At 35.3% G+C, this 12159-nt stretch overlaps 2 protein-coding genes across 2 annotated transcripts; both read left to right on the plus strand.

Annotated features, from left to right (window-relative positions):
• The first annotated feature begins 9326 nt into the window (after positions 1-9326).
• On the plus strand, positions 9327-10118 carry LOC132270188 (uncharacterized). Its single transcript, XM_059771389.1, has one exon. It carries the CDS (start codon positions 9327-9329, stop codon positions 10116-10118), a length of 792 nt encoding a protein of 263 aa, XP_059627372.1.
• A 75-nt stretch (positions 10119-10193) lies between these two features.
• LOC132270196 (uncharacterized) lies at positions 10194-11238 on the plus strand. The gene is made up of 2 exons (XM_059771395.1): positions 10194-10322; positions 10897-11238. The coding sequence occupies exons 1-2, from the start codon at positions 10194-10196 to the stop codon at positions 11236-11238; spliced, it is 471 nt and encodes a 156-aa protein (XP_059627378.1).
• The last annotated feature ends 921 nt before the right edge of the window (positions 11239-12159 follow it).

Here is a 12159-nt window from a genome sequence, read left to right on the forward strand (position 1 = left end):
ACTTAACATTTTGGTTAATCCATTCCCTTATATAATAAATTAATCATCCATAAGTCATTCAACTTGTTCAGCTGACCTGACTTAAATATAAGTAGGACTTAACATTTTAGTTAATCCATTCCCTTATATAAAATAGGTAGGACTTAACTAATAAGTTAATCCATCCCCAGAATATCATCGTCCCATACCGGTGCATTAAACCACACAATCCAACAATTGATGTAACAATTAAGGAAATACATCAAATATTCCATAAATAACTATGATAAATATGATATCAAGTTATCACATAATAGGAATGACTTATTATTTCTTTAAACTTCCTATATCATATGTCCTACACAAACTGAATCTTATACATGATGATATTTTATTATACCGTTAAATAAGGATTCTCCATATCCAATTCATCCTACACATTTAATCTCAATTGTTAAAATATTTTAAAAGATTAAATTCATTTGTTTGTTTAAAACATTCAAATAGTAAGTATCATTATGATTGGGTCTATTTAAATTTATTAAAACCCAAACCTAGTCCCTATTTAATGTTAAGGAATCTTAGGCATGTTTCTACGTTCCATCATTCCACAGATATGAAAAATACATAATTTAAACATGTTAAAATTAACATAAGAAATCAATTCAAAATCATGCATTTTATCAATTCATAACACAAGAACAGATATGAACCAATTTAATAAAACCTATGTTCTAACCCAATTAAACATGCATAAGTATTTAATTTTATGTTATTAATAAATCCTGGAATTTCCTAGGCATGTACAGAAACACAAATCAAAGGGAAAGAGATAGAAGAAGAACTTACCTTAAACATTCGGATTGAAAGTTAAACTTCTTCTTCCGTGATCTTTTCTCTAAAGGGTTTTCTCCTCCTTCCTTCCTCTTTCTCCTTCTCTCTCTAACTCTTTCTCTATAGAATATATTACGTGATATATTTTCACTCCTTTTTCAACCTATAGTTGTGTATTTATAGGCTAAATAATAACCCTATTCATTTTCCCAATCCAAGTCAACTTAATAAAGAAAAATAAAAAATGAAAATATTAAAAAGGTAACTTAAAATATGTTACGTATATAATCTATGTATATCCTTATTAATTAAATAAAATATATACATTAGATTATTTATTAATACTAAAGTTACCATAATATTAAAAGGTAACTTAAAACATGTTACGTATATAATCTATCTATATCCTCATTAAATAAATAAAATATATACATCAGATTATTTATTTATACTAAAGTTATCATAATATTAAAAAGTAACTTAAAACATGTTACGTATATAATCTATTTGTATACTCATTAAATAAATAAAATATATAAATCAGATTATTTATTTATACTAAAGTTACCATAATATTAAAAAGGTAACTTAAAACATGTTACGTATAAAATATATGTATATCCTTATTATATAAATATATAAAATATATACATTAGATTATTTATTAATACTAAAGTTACTATAATATTAATAAGTTACTTTCCTTTTTATATATATGTATATACATATATATCTATATATATACATATATAACTATTCATAGGTAATTATCCATACCCATCCAACCTCCTATTCAAGTAGTCCATGGGACCCCAATTAGTTAGCCCATTACCACTAACCATAACCATAAAATAAAATAAAATAAAATATTTAATCATTTAATTTACAATTAATTACAATTAATCAAATACATCATTTAAGCACCCAATCTAATTAAACAAATAATACAAATAACACCTAGACAAAATACAAATAACACATAGATAAGTAGCCAATTAATCAAGTAACACTTAATTCAATTAAACACATAAACAATTAGTCAAATAATCAATTAAACAATTAAAAAAAATATAATAAAAAATAAATAAATAAATACCGAGACTATCCTTTTAAAATTAGGGATATTACAAGATGAGACTCAGGGAACATCCTAAGCTACGTTAGATCATTTCTAGCATAAATCACATTATTCATGCAATTTAAACAACATAGAAGCATGTTATACAAAGCCACAAGATATAGATTCTCAAAGTCCTCAACTTGAAATCAAAAACACGAAAATAACTAAAGTGGATCATGTTACCTAACGCCTATGTTCTAAATAAATCTATAGGATCATTCCTAAGCTACATTTGAACATCAAAACACAAATCATAATATCGATGCAATTTAACCAATATTGAAACTTCCAATACAACGCATAAAGTATGATTTCTCTAAATTAACATCTTGAAACTCAAAATAGGAAATCAATTAAGGAACAACAAGTTACAATATCATCTAGTTATCAACTTAAAATGGAATATGAAATCAGACAATGTGGATACTTGGACGTCACGCCGAATCAAACCGACAACATAGTTTCTTTAGGGTTACTAGCCCATGGGTAACCTCCCTATATGCGCACTAGACTGTTGAGGGAGAATCCCTCGTAGTAAAACTATGTCCTAGCTGTAGTTAAACAACGACATCCCTAAGTTTCCAAAATCAACAAGTTGTGCAACAACGAATATATCAATAAGAATATACAAGATAATCAACTATCTACCAAGCACCACCAAATTTAGAAACACATACAATACATGCACTAAGTCCACAGCTACTTTGGGATGATAATGTCGAATTTTCAGAGTGTGATTCGTTACATGCTATAATAACATCACATGTCGAATCTTCAGTTTGCAATTCGTTACACGCTATAACAACATAATTCAATATTGAAAACATAACTCATGAATATAAATTTAACAACAATGTTACTCAATGCTTAAAGTGTAACCAAGTGAATATGCAACAAGTCCAAATCCATAATCTAAACATAGAAACAACTTCTAAAACATAATTAGATCCATGGAACAATGTGATAGAATTTAATTAAATAAAAATAATTAAATTCTCTAGATTTCAAATCAATTCCAAATAACCTCAAATTTATATATGTTAAAGGACATAGCATAGTCATCACATATATCACATCAAAAACTTAAACAAGCCCATGGAGCCATTAAATAGATTTTAATTAAGCCTTTTAATTAAATCTCTAGATTTTCATACTCATCCAAATGCTCTCAAATTAAAGTATGTTAGAGAACATGCCAAGACTTAATTTAATAGCCTATCACAAGTTAATTTCATGCAAGGTATGGCCATGGGAATTAATCTTTCACAAAAGAAAAATATTAAACAAATATTGCAATTCTTATTCAAATGACCCAAATTTAATATATGTCAACAACCATACCAAGGCTTAATTTTCTAGCATGCCACAATTTAATTCTAAGTTATATATCATAATGAGAATTAAACCTTAATCATAGAAAATAATTAAATTAAATTCTAGAATTTAAACCAAAGCATGCATACAAGTTGTATAAACTTCTAAAATCATCAATACAACATTTATATAAACTTAAGACACCCCCTACCTCAATTTGAGATGAAAACTTCAAAAGCCACCAAAATGAAACGGCTTCGAATCCGACAATACTTCGGGGTTTTGTCGGGGACAACGCCGTGAACATTAAACTCCAAAGAGGACCTACCAAAATCCTAACTTGACCTCAAACCCAAACCCAAAATTTGGCCAAAAATGGGTTCTAATAAGGGGGAAAGAAGTGTGTAGTCAAGACAAACACAAAACGCAAAGGCACTATGACTTTATAACAAAGGGAAGGAGGTTTAAATGAGAAGAGAAGGGTGGCAGCCCCCCTTGGGCTACCATGGGAGCTACTGGTCATGCTTGAAGAGAGGAGAAAGTGACTTTTAATTTTATAACCCCCTAATTATAGGAAAACCCTAAAAGTGCCCCGAAAGGGCCCCGTCGGGTCTGAAAAAGTGAAATTTGAGTAGAAGCACTCAAACGGTGGAACTCCGTGAACAAAAAAGATTCAAAATGAGAAAATATAAACAATGGAAGAAACAGTGTCAGAAATTGAGTCCCGAACAGAGAGATATACCTCAAATAAGTTCGGCAGCAACTAGGGCCAGAAACCCTGAAACTGGAGAAAAACGACCAGAATGAAATTCTAAGAGTACACGACTTAACAAAATATAAAATAGAATCTCGTACGAGGATCTAGGCTCAAAACTAGGCATTTAGCAATAACTTTCATTAATTGCACATGGCCCCCTCAAAAAGTGAAAACTACTCTAATGGCCTAGAATGAAAATATCTTCCAAAAATATTTTCCTAAAAACCCCTGAAATAAAATATCTTCAAAAGGTATTTATGATAAACACCCCAAAAAAAGAAAGAGATTCTAAAAAACTATGCATCCATGCTCCGATGGACACCGGGAGCAACTAGAGTACTTTACTACAAAAGTAAAGATACATGTTTGGTGGAAACCACTTAGGATGAAGGTACATGAAGTCAAAAACCCACTCTGAGCATGAAAAGTGAGGTTGTGCCAAAAAGTGACAAACGGGGAAAAGACAAAATAGGGAAAAAGACGAAATAAGGAAAAGGACGAAAAGTGAATAGTGTTCGAAAAATGAATTATGGAAATGATACGGTCCTCCAAGGAAGTTGTCAATCCAAAGAAAAGAGTCTCGAAAATCATTCCAGAGCACCCGAGATGACACTAAGTGATGAGAAACTGAACTCAGAAAAGAAAGAATTAACGGAAAAAAATATCCGTGAAAATCTGAGGAAAACGAAAGGAAAGAAAATGACCGGTTCATTACAGAAATCCTTTGTATTTTCCACCCAATATTGGCCAGCAAAATGTTCAGCCACCACCTACCATCCCTCAAAGACCACCACAGGTTTTTTCTGCAGTAGGTGGGGGGCAGAACATATTAAGGGAGCCTCCTAAAGAAGGAGGCAATAGAGGTCACTAGAGGAACAACCCAGACCCAAACACACTTCTAGTGATTTTTGGGGGGCAGCCCATGGCCAACCAACCATAAGGATGGCCGGAGAATTACCAACCACCACCAGTTCAGTTGCCGGTGATGGATAGATGCCAACTTACTGAATTCTTTCAGTAGGAATTTGGTTTGACTAGAAGGGGTGGAAGACCTGTCTATAGGAAACCATACCCTAAGTTCATTGATAATGTTGAATATCCAAGGAATTTCAGAATTCTTAAATCTGCCACTTTCAGTGGCGAAGGTAACTAGTCCATTGTGGAACATATAAGCCAATTTACAGTTCAATGTAGTGACGCAGGAGGCAATCAATGGTTAAAAGTCCAGTTGTTTCCTAATACTTTAACCGGATATGCCTTCAAATGGTACACTAACTTTCTTGCAAATTTTATTAATAGTTGGCATCAGTTTGAAGAAATGTTCCATTCATATTTCTATCAAACTGAGCCAGAAGTTTCCATAGCTGATCTTTCTAGGCTTAACCAATTGCCAGGAGAGTCCGTAGAAGCCTTCTTGTCCAGATTCAGAAAGATAAAACACAAGTTTCATGTAGATCTTCCAGAAATTGAGTATGTCAAAGTGGCTGTTAATGGTCTAGACCTTGAATTGCGCAAGGAATTCGAAGGGATAGAATTCCGCAATCTCTTTGACTTGGCGAGTAGGATTGCCAAGTATGAAGGGTTACTTTATGAGGAGAAGGATAGGAAAGCTTCCTCAAAAGGAACTTACTATTGCAATCCAAATTATGAAGTCTTTGCTGCTGGCCTTGATAGTGATTTCAAGGTCCATATGGCAGAAGTAAACATCAAAAAGCCATATATTTGTGAGGCACTTAAAATCAAAATCTATAGCTACTACTAGTGCCCAAGCCGCTTCCACTTCAAATAAGAAAGAGATGCCTATTCTGCCAAAGGATATTCCTTTGACATTGCCAAGGTTGAGCAAATATTTGACTTATTGATGGCTGACAAGCAAGTAATTCTAACTCCTGGGCATAAACTCCCAACTCCTAACGATTTACTTGGAAAAGAATATTATAAGTATCATAATTCTTGGAGACACTCAACTAATAATTGTGTTATTTTTCGTGATATTATGCAGAAAGTGATTGAGGAGGGAAAGATGAAGTTTCCAGAAAAAAGTGAAGCAATGGGAAAAGATAGAAATCCTTTTCCAGCAGTAGTCACTACCAATGTAATTAGTATCGCTGCTGACCATCCCAGAAAGAAAGTGGACTTGGATGAAAGAAAGGCGAAAGGGAAAGCAGTTGCTGAGCAAGAGTCAATTCCATTGAAAAAAACTGTGGCGAAACTGGAAAGGCAGCTCCGAGAAGCTCAAATTGTCCTCATCCTGCAAGGGTGTTGCCCTCAATGCAAGGTCCATAAATTGGTGGGCAAGAACAAGGAGGAGCAGACATCAAGTGAGGAGTATGGTCAGAAAAAAAAGGTTCGTGACAACTTGACCTTCCGACAACCGGTAGAATCGGTTATTGTAACCATTCCAGCCAAAGAAGGTATGTTGACAAAAGGCCCATTAGTCAAAAGAGGTCTGAATATGTAGAGAACTTTAGGTTTCAGCCAAGAATCCTAGAAGCAAGGGATTATGAGAAAAGAAGCATTCTTCTGCCTAGAAGAAGAGACTCTAGATTTCATGCAAAAAAGGTGGAAATACCTACCAGAAAGGATAAGGAGTTTGTTGATGCTGCTCATGGAAAGCCCAGAGTCGCTTTAGAGGTCTGGGTAAAGAAAGATACTAAAATCCTTAATCCAGGGATGATTAAGCCCCCAACTCCCCATTCAGAAAGGTGGAGAAAGGTGGACCTTCCCAAATTTTCCAAATATAGAGATGCAGCTTACACATGAACATAGAAGCGCCGTTTCCAAAGGAGAATAGCTAATGGAAGAAAGCTATGGGAGGAGGATCATGGCTGGAAAGTGAAAAATGAAGTAAGAAAGCCCATAGACCTAACCGAGAAATTGGCAAGGGAAAGAGATAAAGTCTCCTAAACTGGTTAGAAGACTTTGCTTCTGAGCTAGAATAGTCCCTTGTGGAGGACGATAAGGCGCAAGAAAAAATCATAGTAAAAGAACTGAAGAGTTCTAAGAACTCATCCAGTATGAAGAAAATCCATTTTTGGAGCTTTTCGGAGGAAATGTCATGCAATATGGTTGTTATCCTTCCATTAGTTTTTGAATCCAAACCAAATCAGCCATCTCCAATGATAGGTGATTTTGCTGACGATGAGTCAATTCCAAAAGAAACAGAAGTTACTGAATTGGATTTAGTTCCAGAGAAAAAGGGTTGATGGTATACACATAGAAGAAATTACGGAGGAAGTTTTAGAAGAAGAAGCTGAGGCTTTCCAAGAGCCTTGTGAAATTGAAATTCAAAATGATGTACTTCCAACTCTAAAGAAGGTGGTTTTGGAGAAACCCCCTATTGGAATGACTCAGCAGTTGAAGCCACTCTACATAAAGGTATTAATTGAGGGTCGTCCATTTTCAAGAGTCTTGGTAGACAATGTTTTAGTTCTGAATATTGTTCCTATTAATGTCATGAGGAAATTGGGCAAGACAACTGAGGATATAATCCCTAGTGATGTGGCTATCAGCGGATTTACTGGAGGTTCAGTGGAAACACAGGGAATCTTTCCATTGGAATTGACTATTGGAGATGTTACAACCATGACAGCATTCTTTATTGTGGAATCCACAGTGGCCTATAATTTATTATTAGGTCGCGAATGGATACATCCTAATTTTTGAATTCCATCCATGTTGAATCAAATGCTAATTTTTTGGGATAGCGATGAAGTTAAGATTGTAGAGGCGGACAATAAACCATTCATTGCTAAAGTGTATCATGCAGATGCTGAGCTTTAAAATAAAGAGTTTGTGCCAAAGAGGTTCATTGGAAAAGACAGCAAGGGCTGACCCAAGTCAGCGACAATGCGGAAAACTCTTACGACAGAAGAAGCTAAGGAGTTATTTCAGGAGATGTCAAGGCCAACAATCCTCTCACAGGCTGATGTCCAACACCTTACACTTTGAATAGTTTTAAGGGAAGAAGCTCACTAGAAAGAGAAGGCAAGAAACCAAGCAGTGAACTGTTGCCTGGCAAGATTAAAAGCATATCTAGCCGAATTATGGTTGGAACGAAGTAAACAATGTGCCAAGGTATTTTCTAGTAACTTGGTAAAAACCACAGAAGATCCAAAAGGTAAACTAAATGCGATTCAACTAGCAGATTTGAAGTCTACTCCAGTAAAGCTTAATGATTTAAAGGCCGTGGTTCAGGATCCACTATTAGAAATTAATTTGGGGACAGAGGAAGATCCACGGCCAACCTATATAAGTAGGCTATTGGAACCAAGTTTTCAAGAAGAATTGATTTCTCTCTTAAAAGATTTTAAGGATTGCTTTGCTTGGACATATGATGAGTTACTTGGTCTTTTTAGAAAATTGGTGGAGCATAAGCTACCAATCAAGGAAGGTACCGGTCTTTCAAACAACCTCCTAGAAGGATGTCATAGAAAGTTATTCTGAAAGTCAAAGAAGAAATTGAAAGGCTTTTAAAAGCAGGTTTCATCAGAACTACCAGGTATGTAGAATGGTTTTCAAATATAATGCTAGTCATCAAGAAGAATGGCAAGCTGAGAGTAAGCATAGATTTTCAAAATATCAACTTTGCAACTCCAAAGGATAAATATCCAATGCCCGTGGCAAACCAATTGGTAGATGCAGCCGTAAAGAATGGAATTCTATAATTCATGGATGGCCATTCCAGTTACAATTAGATCTATATTGCTAAAAAATATACTTCAAAAACGGCATTTAGATGTCCAGGCTCTATTAGGACATTTAAGTGGGTGGTTATGCCGTTCGGCCTTAAGAATGCAGGAGCTACCTACCAAAAGGTGATTAATGCAATTTTCCATGATATAATTGGTAGGTTTATGGAGGTTTATATTGACGATGTAGTCATCAAGTCATCAGAGAAGCCTCAACACTTGATCAGCTTAGAAATGGCCATTGAAATGCGCTTTTAGAGTTTCAGCTGGAAATCTCTTAAGATGAGGATGCACAAGTTGAAGATGAATCCATTGAAATGCGCTTTTAGAGTTTCAGCTGGAAATCTCTTAGGTTTTCTGGTCCATCAGAGAGGAATAGTGGTTGACAAGAGCAAAGCTAAGCCATTATGGAAGCACAACCTCCTCAGAGTAAGAATGAGCTTCAGAGGTTCATGGGGCAAGTAGGTTTTCTTTGCTGATTCATTTCCAATCATGCTGGAAAAACCCATATTTTTTCGTCTATTCTGAAGCTGATGAAACAGAAGATTTCCAGTGGATAAACTAGCATCAAGCAGTTTTTGAAGAACTCAAGAGATACTTGTCCAATCCACATGTAATGATGCCACCAATAATGAAACCGCCTTTAAGGTTATACTTATTGGCTGCTGAGGAGTCCATTGGGACTTTATTGACGCAAAATAATGAGTGGGGAAAGGAACATGTTGTTTACTGTCTTAGTCGAGTACTCACTCCAGTGGAATGTAGGTACACTCCAATTGAAAAGTTATGTCTTGCTTTGTATTATTCTGCAATGAAATTAAGAATGTACATGCTTCCAGTTGTTGTGTACATTGTTTCTCAAACTAATTTGATTAAGTATATGCTATCAAGGCCTTTGATTACTAGAAGGATTGGAAAATGGTCATTGGCATTGATGGAGTTCAGTTTTAAGTATATTCCACAGAAAACAGTCAAAGGACGTACATTGGCAGAGTTTCTGGCTGATCACCCTTCCACTGAAATAGCAACGAAAATGTGTGACGAGGTGGATAGTCTCTACCTCGAACATTCTTCGTGGACATTACTCTTTGATGGTTCATGTATTAGCGACAGAGGAGGAGCTGGAATTATCATAATTTCTCCAAGGAAATGGAAGACTTCATTTTCTTTCTTTTTAAATTATTTATGTACTAATAACCAGAATGAGTATGAGTCACTCATAATTGGTTTGGAAATTCTATTAGAAATGAAAGCCAGAAGTGTACTTACCATTGGAGATTCCAAGCTCGTGATCAACCGATTGGCCGATGAATACAGATGCCTTAGTCATCATCTGAGTCCTTTCCATTTCTTGGCCTTACAATTACTGGATCAATTTGATGATTATCAGTTACAACACTTGCCAAGACACCTGAACAAATAGGTAGATGGACTGGCTCGGGTAGCATCCAGTATAAGAGTTCCACCTGGAGTAGATGAAACCATAATCTCAATAAAAATGAGACCACTTCCATCTGTAGAAATAAGGAATGAACATTTTGAAGTTAACTATATTGACTTGGAGGAGGCAGATCCAGATGATTGGAGAGTCCCCATCATTAAGTTCCTGATGAATCTAAGCACAAATGTTAATAAGAAAATTTGGCTTGCAACTCCTCACTATATTCTAATGGACGGAGAATTGTATAAGAAAAGCAAAGCAGATGGTCTTCTCCTCAGGTGTTTGGACAATCTGGAATCAATTTAAGTCATGGGGGAGGTTCATAACGGGCTATATGGAGCCCATCAAGCTGGAACAAAGATGAGATGGCTTCTAAGAAGCTGGAGAGGCATTTTAAAAAACTGTAATGACTTTACCAAAAGTTATCAAGCTTGTCAGAAGTATGGTCCTATTCAGAGAGTACCAGCCATCAACATGTAACTTGTGATGAAGATTTGGCCATTTAGAGGGTGATCATTAGATTTCATTGAAAAAATCATACCTCCTTCTGCTGATGACCATACTCATATAGTAGTGGCCACAGACTATTTCATGAAATAGGTGGAAGCCATTCCATTGAAATCTTATGTACAATCAACAGTTTAGAATTCCAGAAACCATCACCACAGATAGAAGTCTTTCCTTTCTAGGAAGTATGGTGCAGGATCTTTTCAATGTATATAATATTTAGTTCACAAGCTCTACTCCATACTTTGCACAGGCAAATGGACAAGCAGAGGCGTCTAACAAGGTCATCATTAGCATAATTGAGAAGATGATTGAGAAGTATCCATGGCAGTGGCATAACCTTTTGTCAGAAGCATTGTGTGCATATAAAAATTCAAAAAGATCAAGTACCAAAGTTACTCCTTATATGTTAACATACGGTCACGATGCAGTACTTCCAATGGAAATGACAGTGAAGTCAGCAAGAGTAGCTTTTAAGAATAAGCTAACTCCAACTGAATATACTCAAGCCATGCTAGTAGAGTTAGAAGACCTTGATGAGGTACGATTGAGTGCTTTAGACTATGTCATTGCAAAAAAGAAAAAGGTAATATGAGCCTACAACAAAAAGATAAAGGCTAAGTCTTTTCTAGAAGGAGATATGGTTTGGGACGTCAAATTGCCACTTGGGATTAGAGATAGAGAGTATGGAAGGTGGACTCCAAAATGGTAAGGACCTTTCTTGGTTGAAAAGGTTATAAGAAAAGAAGCCATTCAGTTGATGGATATAGATGGTGAGCCTCATTCGTCTCCCATCGGGTACACTTGAAGCTGTACCACCACTCAATCTTTAAAGCATGGGAGAAAAGGATACTAAGACCAGCCGAATGAACGGTTGGTCAAGCCTTCCAAAAGGAAAGTTGCATTTAGAAGGGAAAGAGGATTTTCCTATGGGAAAACTTAAAATTTTTCCAATCGTCGTTTCACTGGCCTTGGAAATTATGAATTTTCAAAGGATTTTTAAATGAATAAAACAACCGAGTATTCCAACAAGAGGTATTTTGGTTATTTCATGTTCTTGATGTATTATATTTGGAACTAACTCATGGTTCTTAAGTTATATTTTCAATCTTGCCTTTTATTTCTTATGCATTCCGTTTCAATTAAATAAAGTGAGGTTTGAAAGCACAAAGAAATAGGATGAAACTAAAATGGCATTTTAATATATGAGAAAGTTCCATTACATGTCATTCAAAAGAAAGGTGTACAGACCTAGAACACTTGTGATTATTAAATCAAAAGAAAATGACCAAAAAGGGACATAAAAGCTAACCAAGAACCACATCATTCACAATGAGGCAAACTTGCCTTTGAAGCTTTCCCAAAGAAACTTGGATTGATCTACTTCTTCCGCAACTTTGTTTTTCACCTCTTCTAGAAGAGGAATTTCTTCAGCAAGGTCCTCCCAGCTCTTCCTATGTTTGCTTGACTGAGCAAAGATTGCTTGAGTAATCTATTCCAATTCAGCTTCTTTTGT

This window comes from Cornus florida, unplaced genomic scaffold, assembly GCF_030987335.1.
Source record: "Cornus florida cultivar Cherokee Brave unplaced genomic scaffold, ASM3098733v1 CherokeeBrave_3.0.0_Hap2_Chr01, whole genome shotgun sequence".
Taxonomy (NCBI): Eukaryota; Viridiplantae; Streptophyta; class Magnoliopsida; order Cornales; family Cornaceae; genus Cornus; species Cornus florida.

Excerpts from the sequence above, each read along its gene's own strand:
- LOC132270188 (XM_059771389.1), top strand. The coding sequence starts at position 9,327 with ATGAAACCGCCTTTAAGGTTATACTTATTGGCTGCTGAGGAGTCCATT.
- LOC132270196 (XM_059771395.1), top strand. The coding sequence starts at position 10,194 with ATGAGACCACTTCCATCTGTAGAAATAAGGAATGAACATTTTGAAGTT. Across the intron at positions 10,323-10,896 it reads TGATGAATCTAAGCACAAAT|GCAAATGGACAAGCAGAGGC; the intron begins GTTAATAAGAAA and ends TACTTTGCACAG.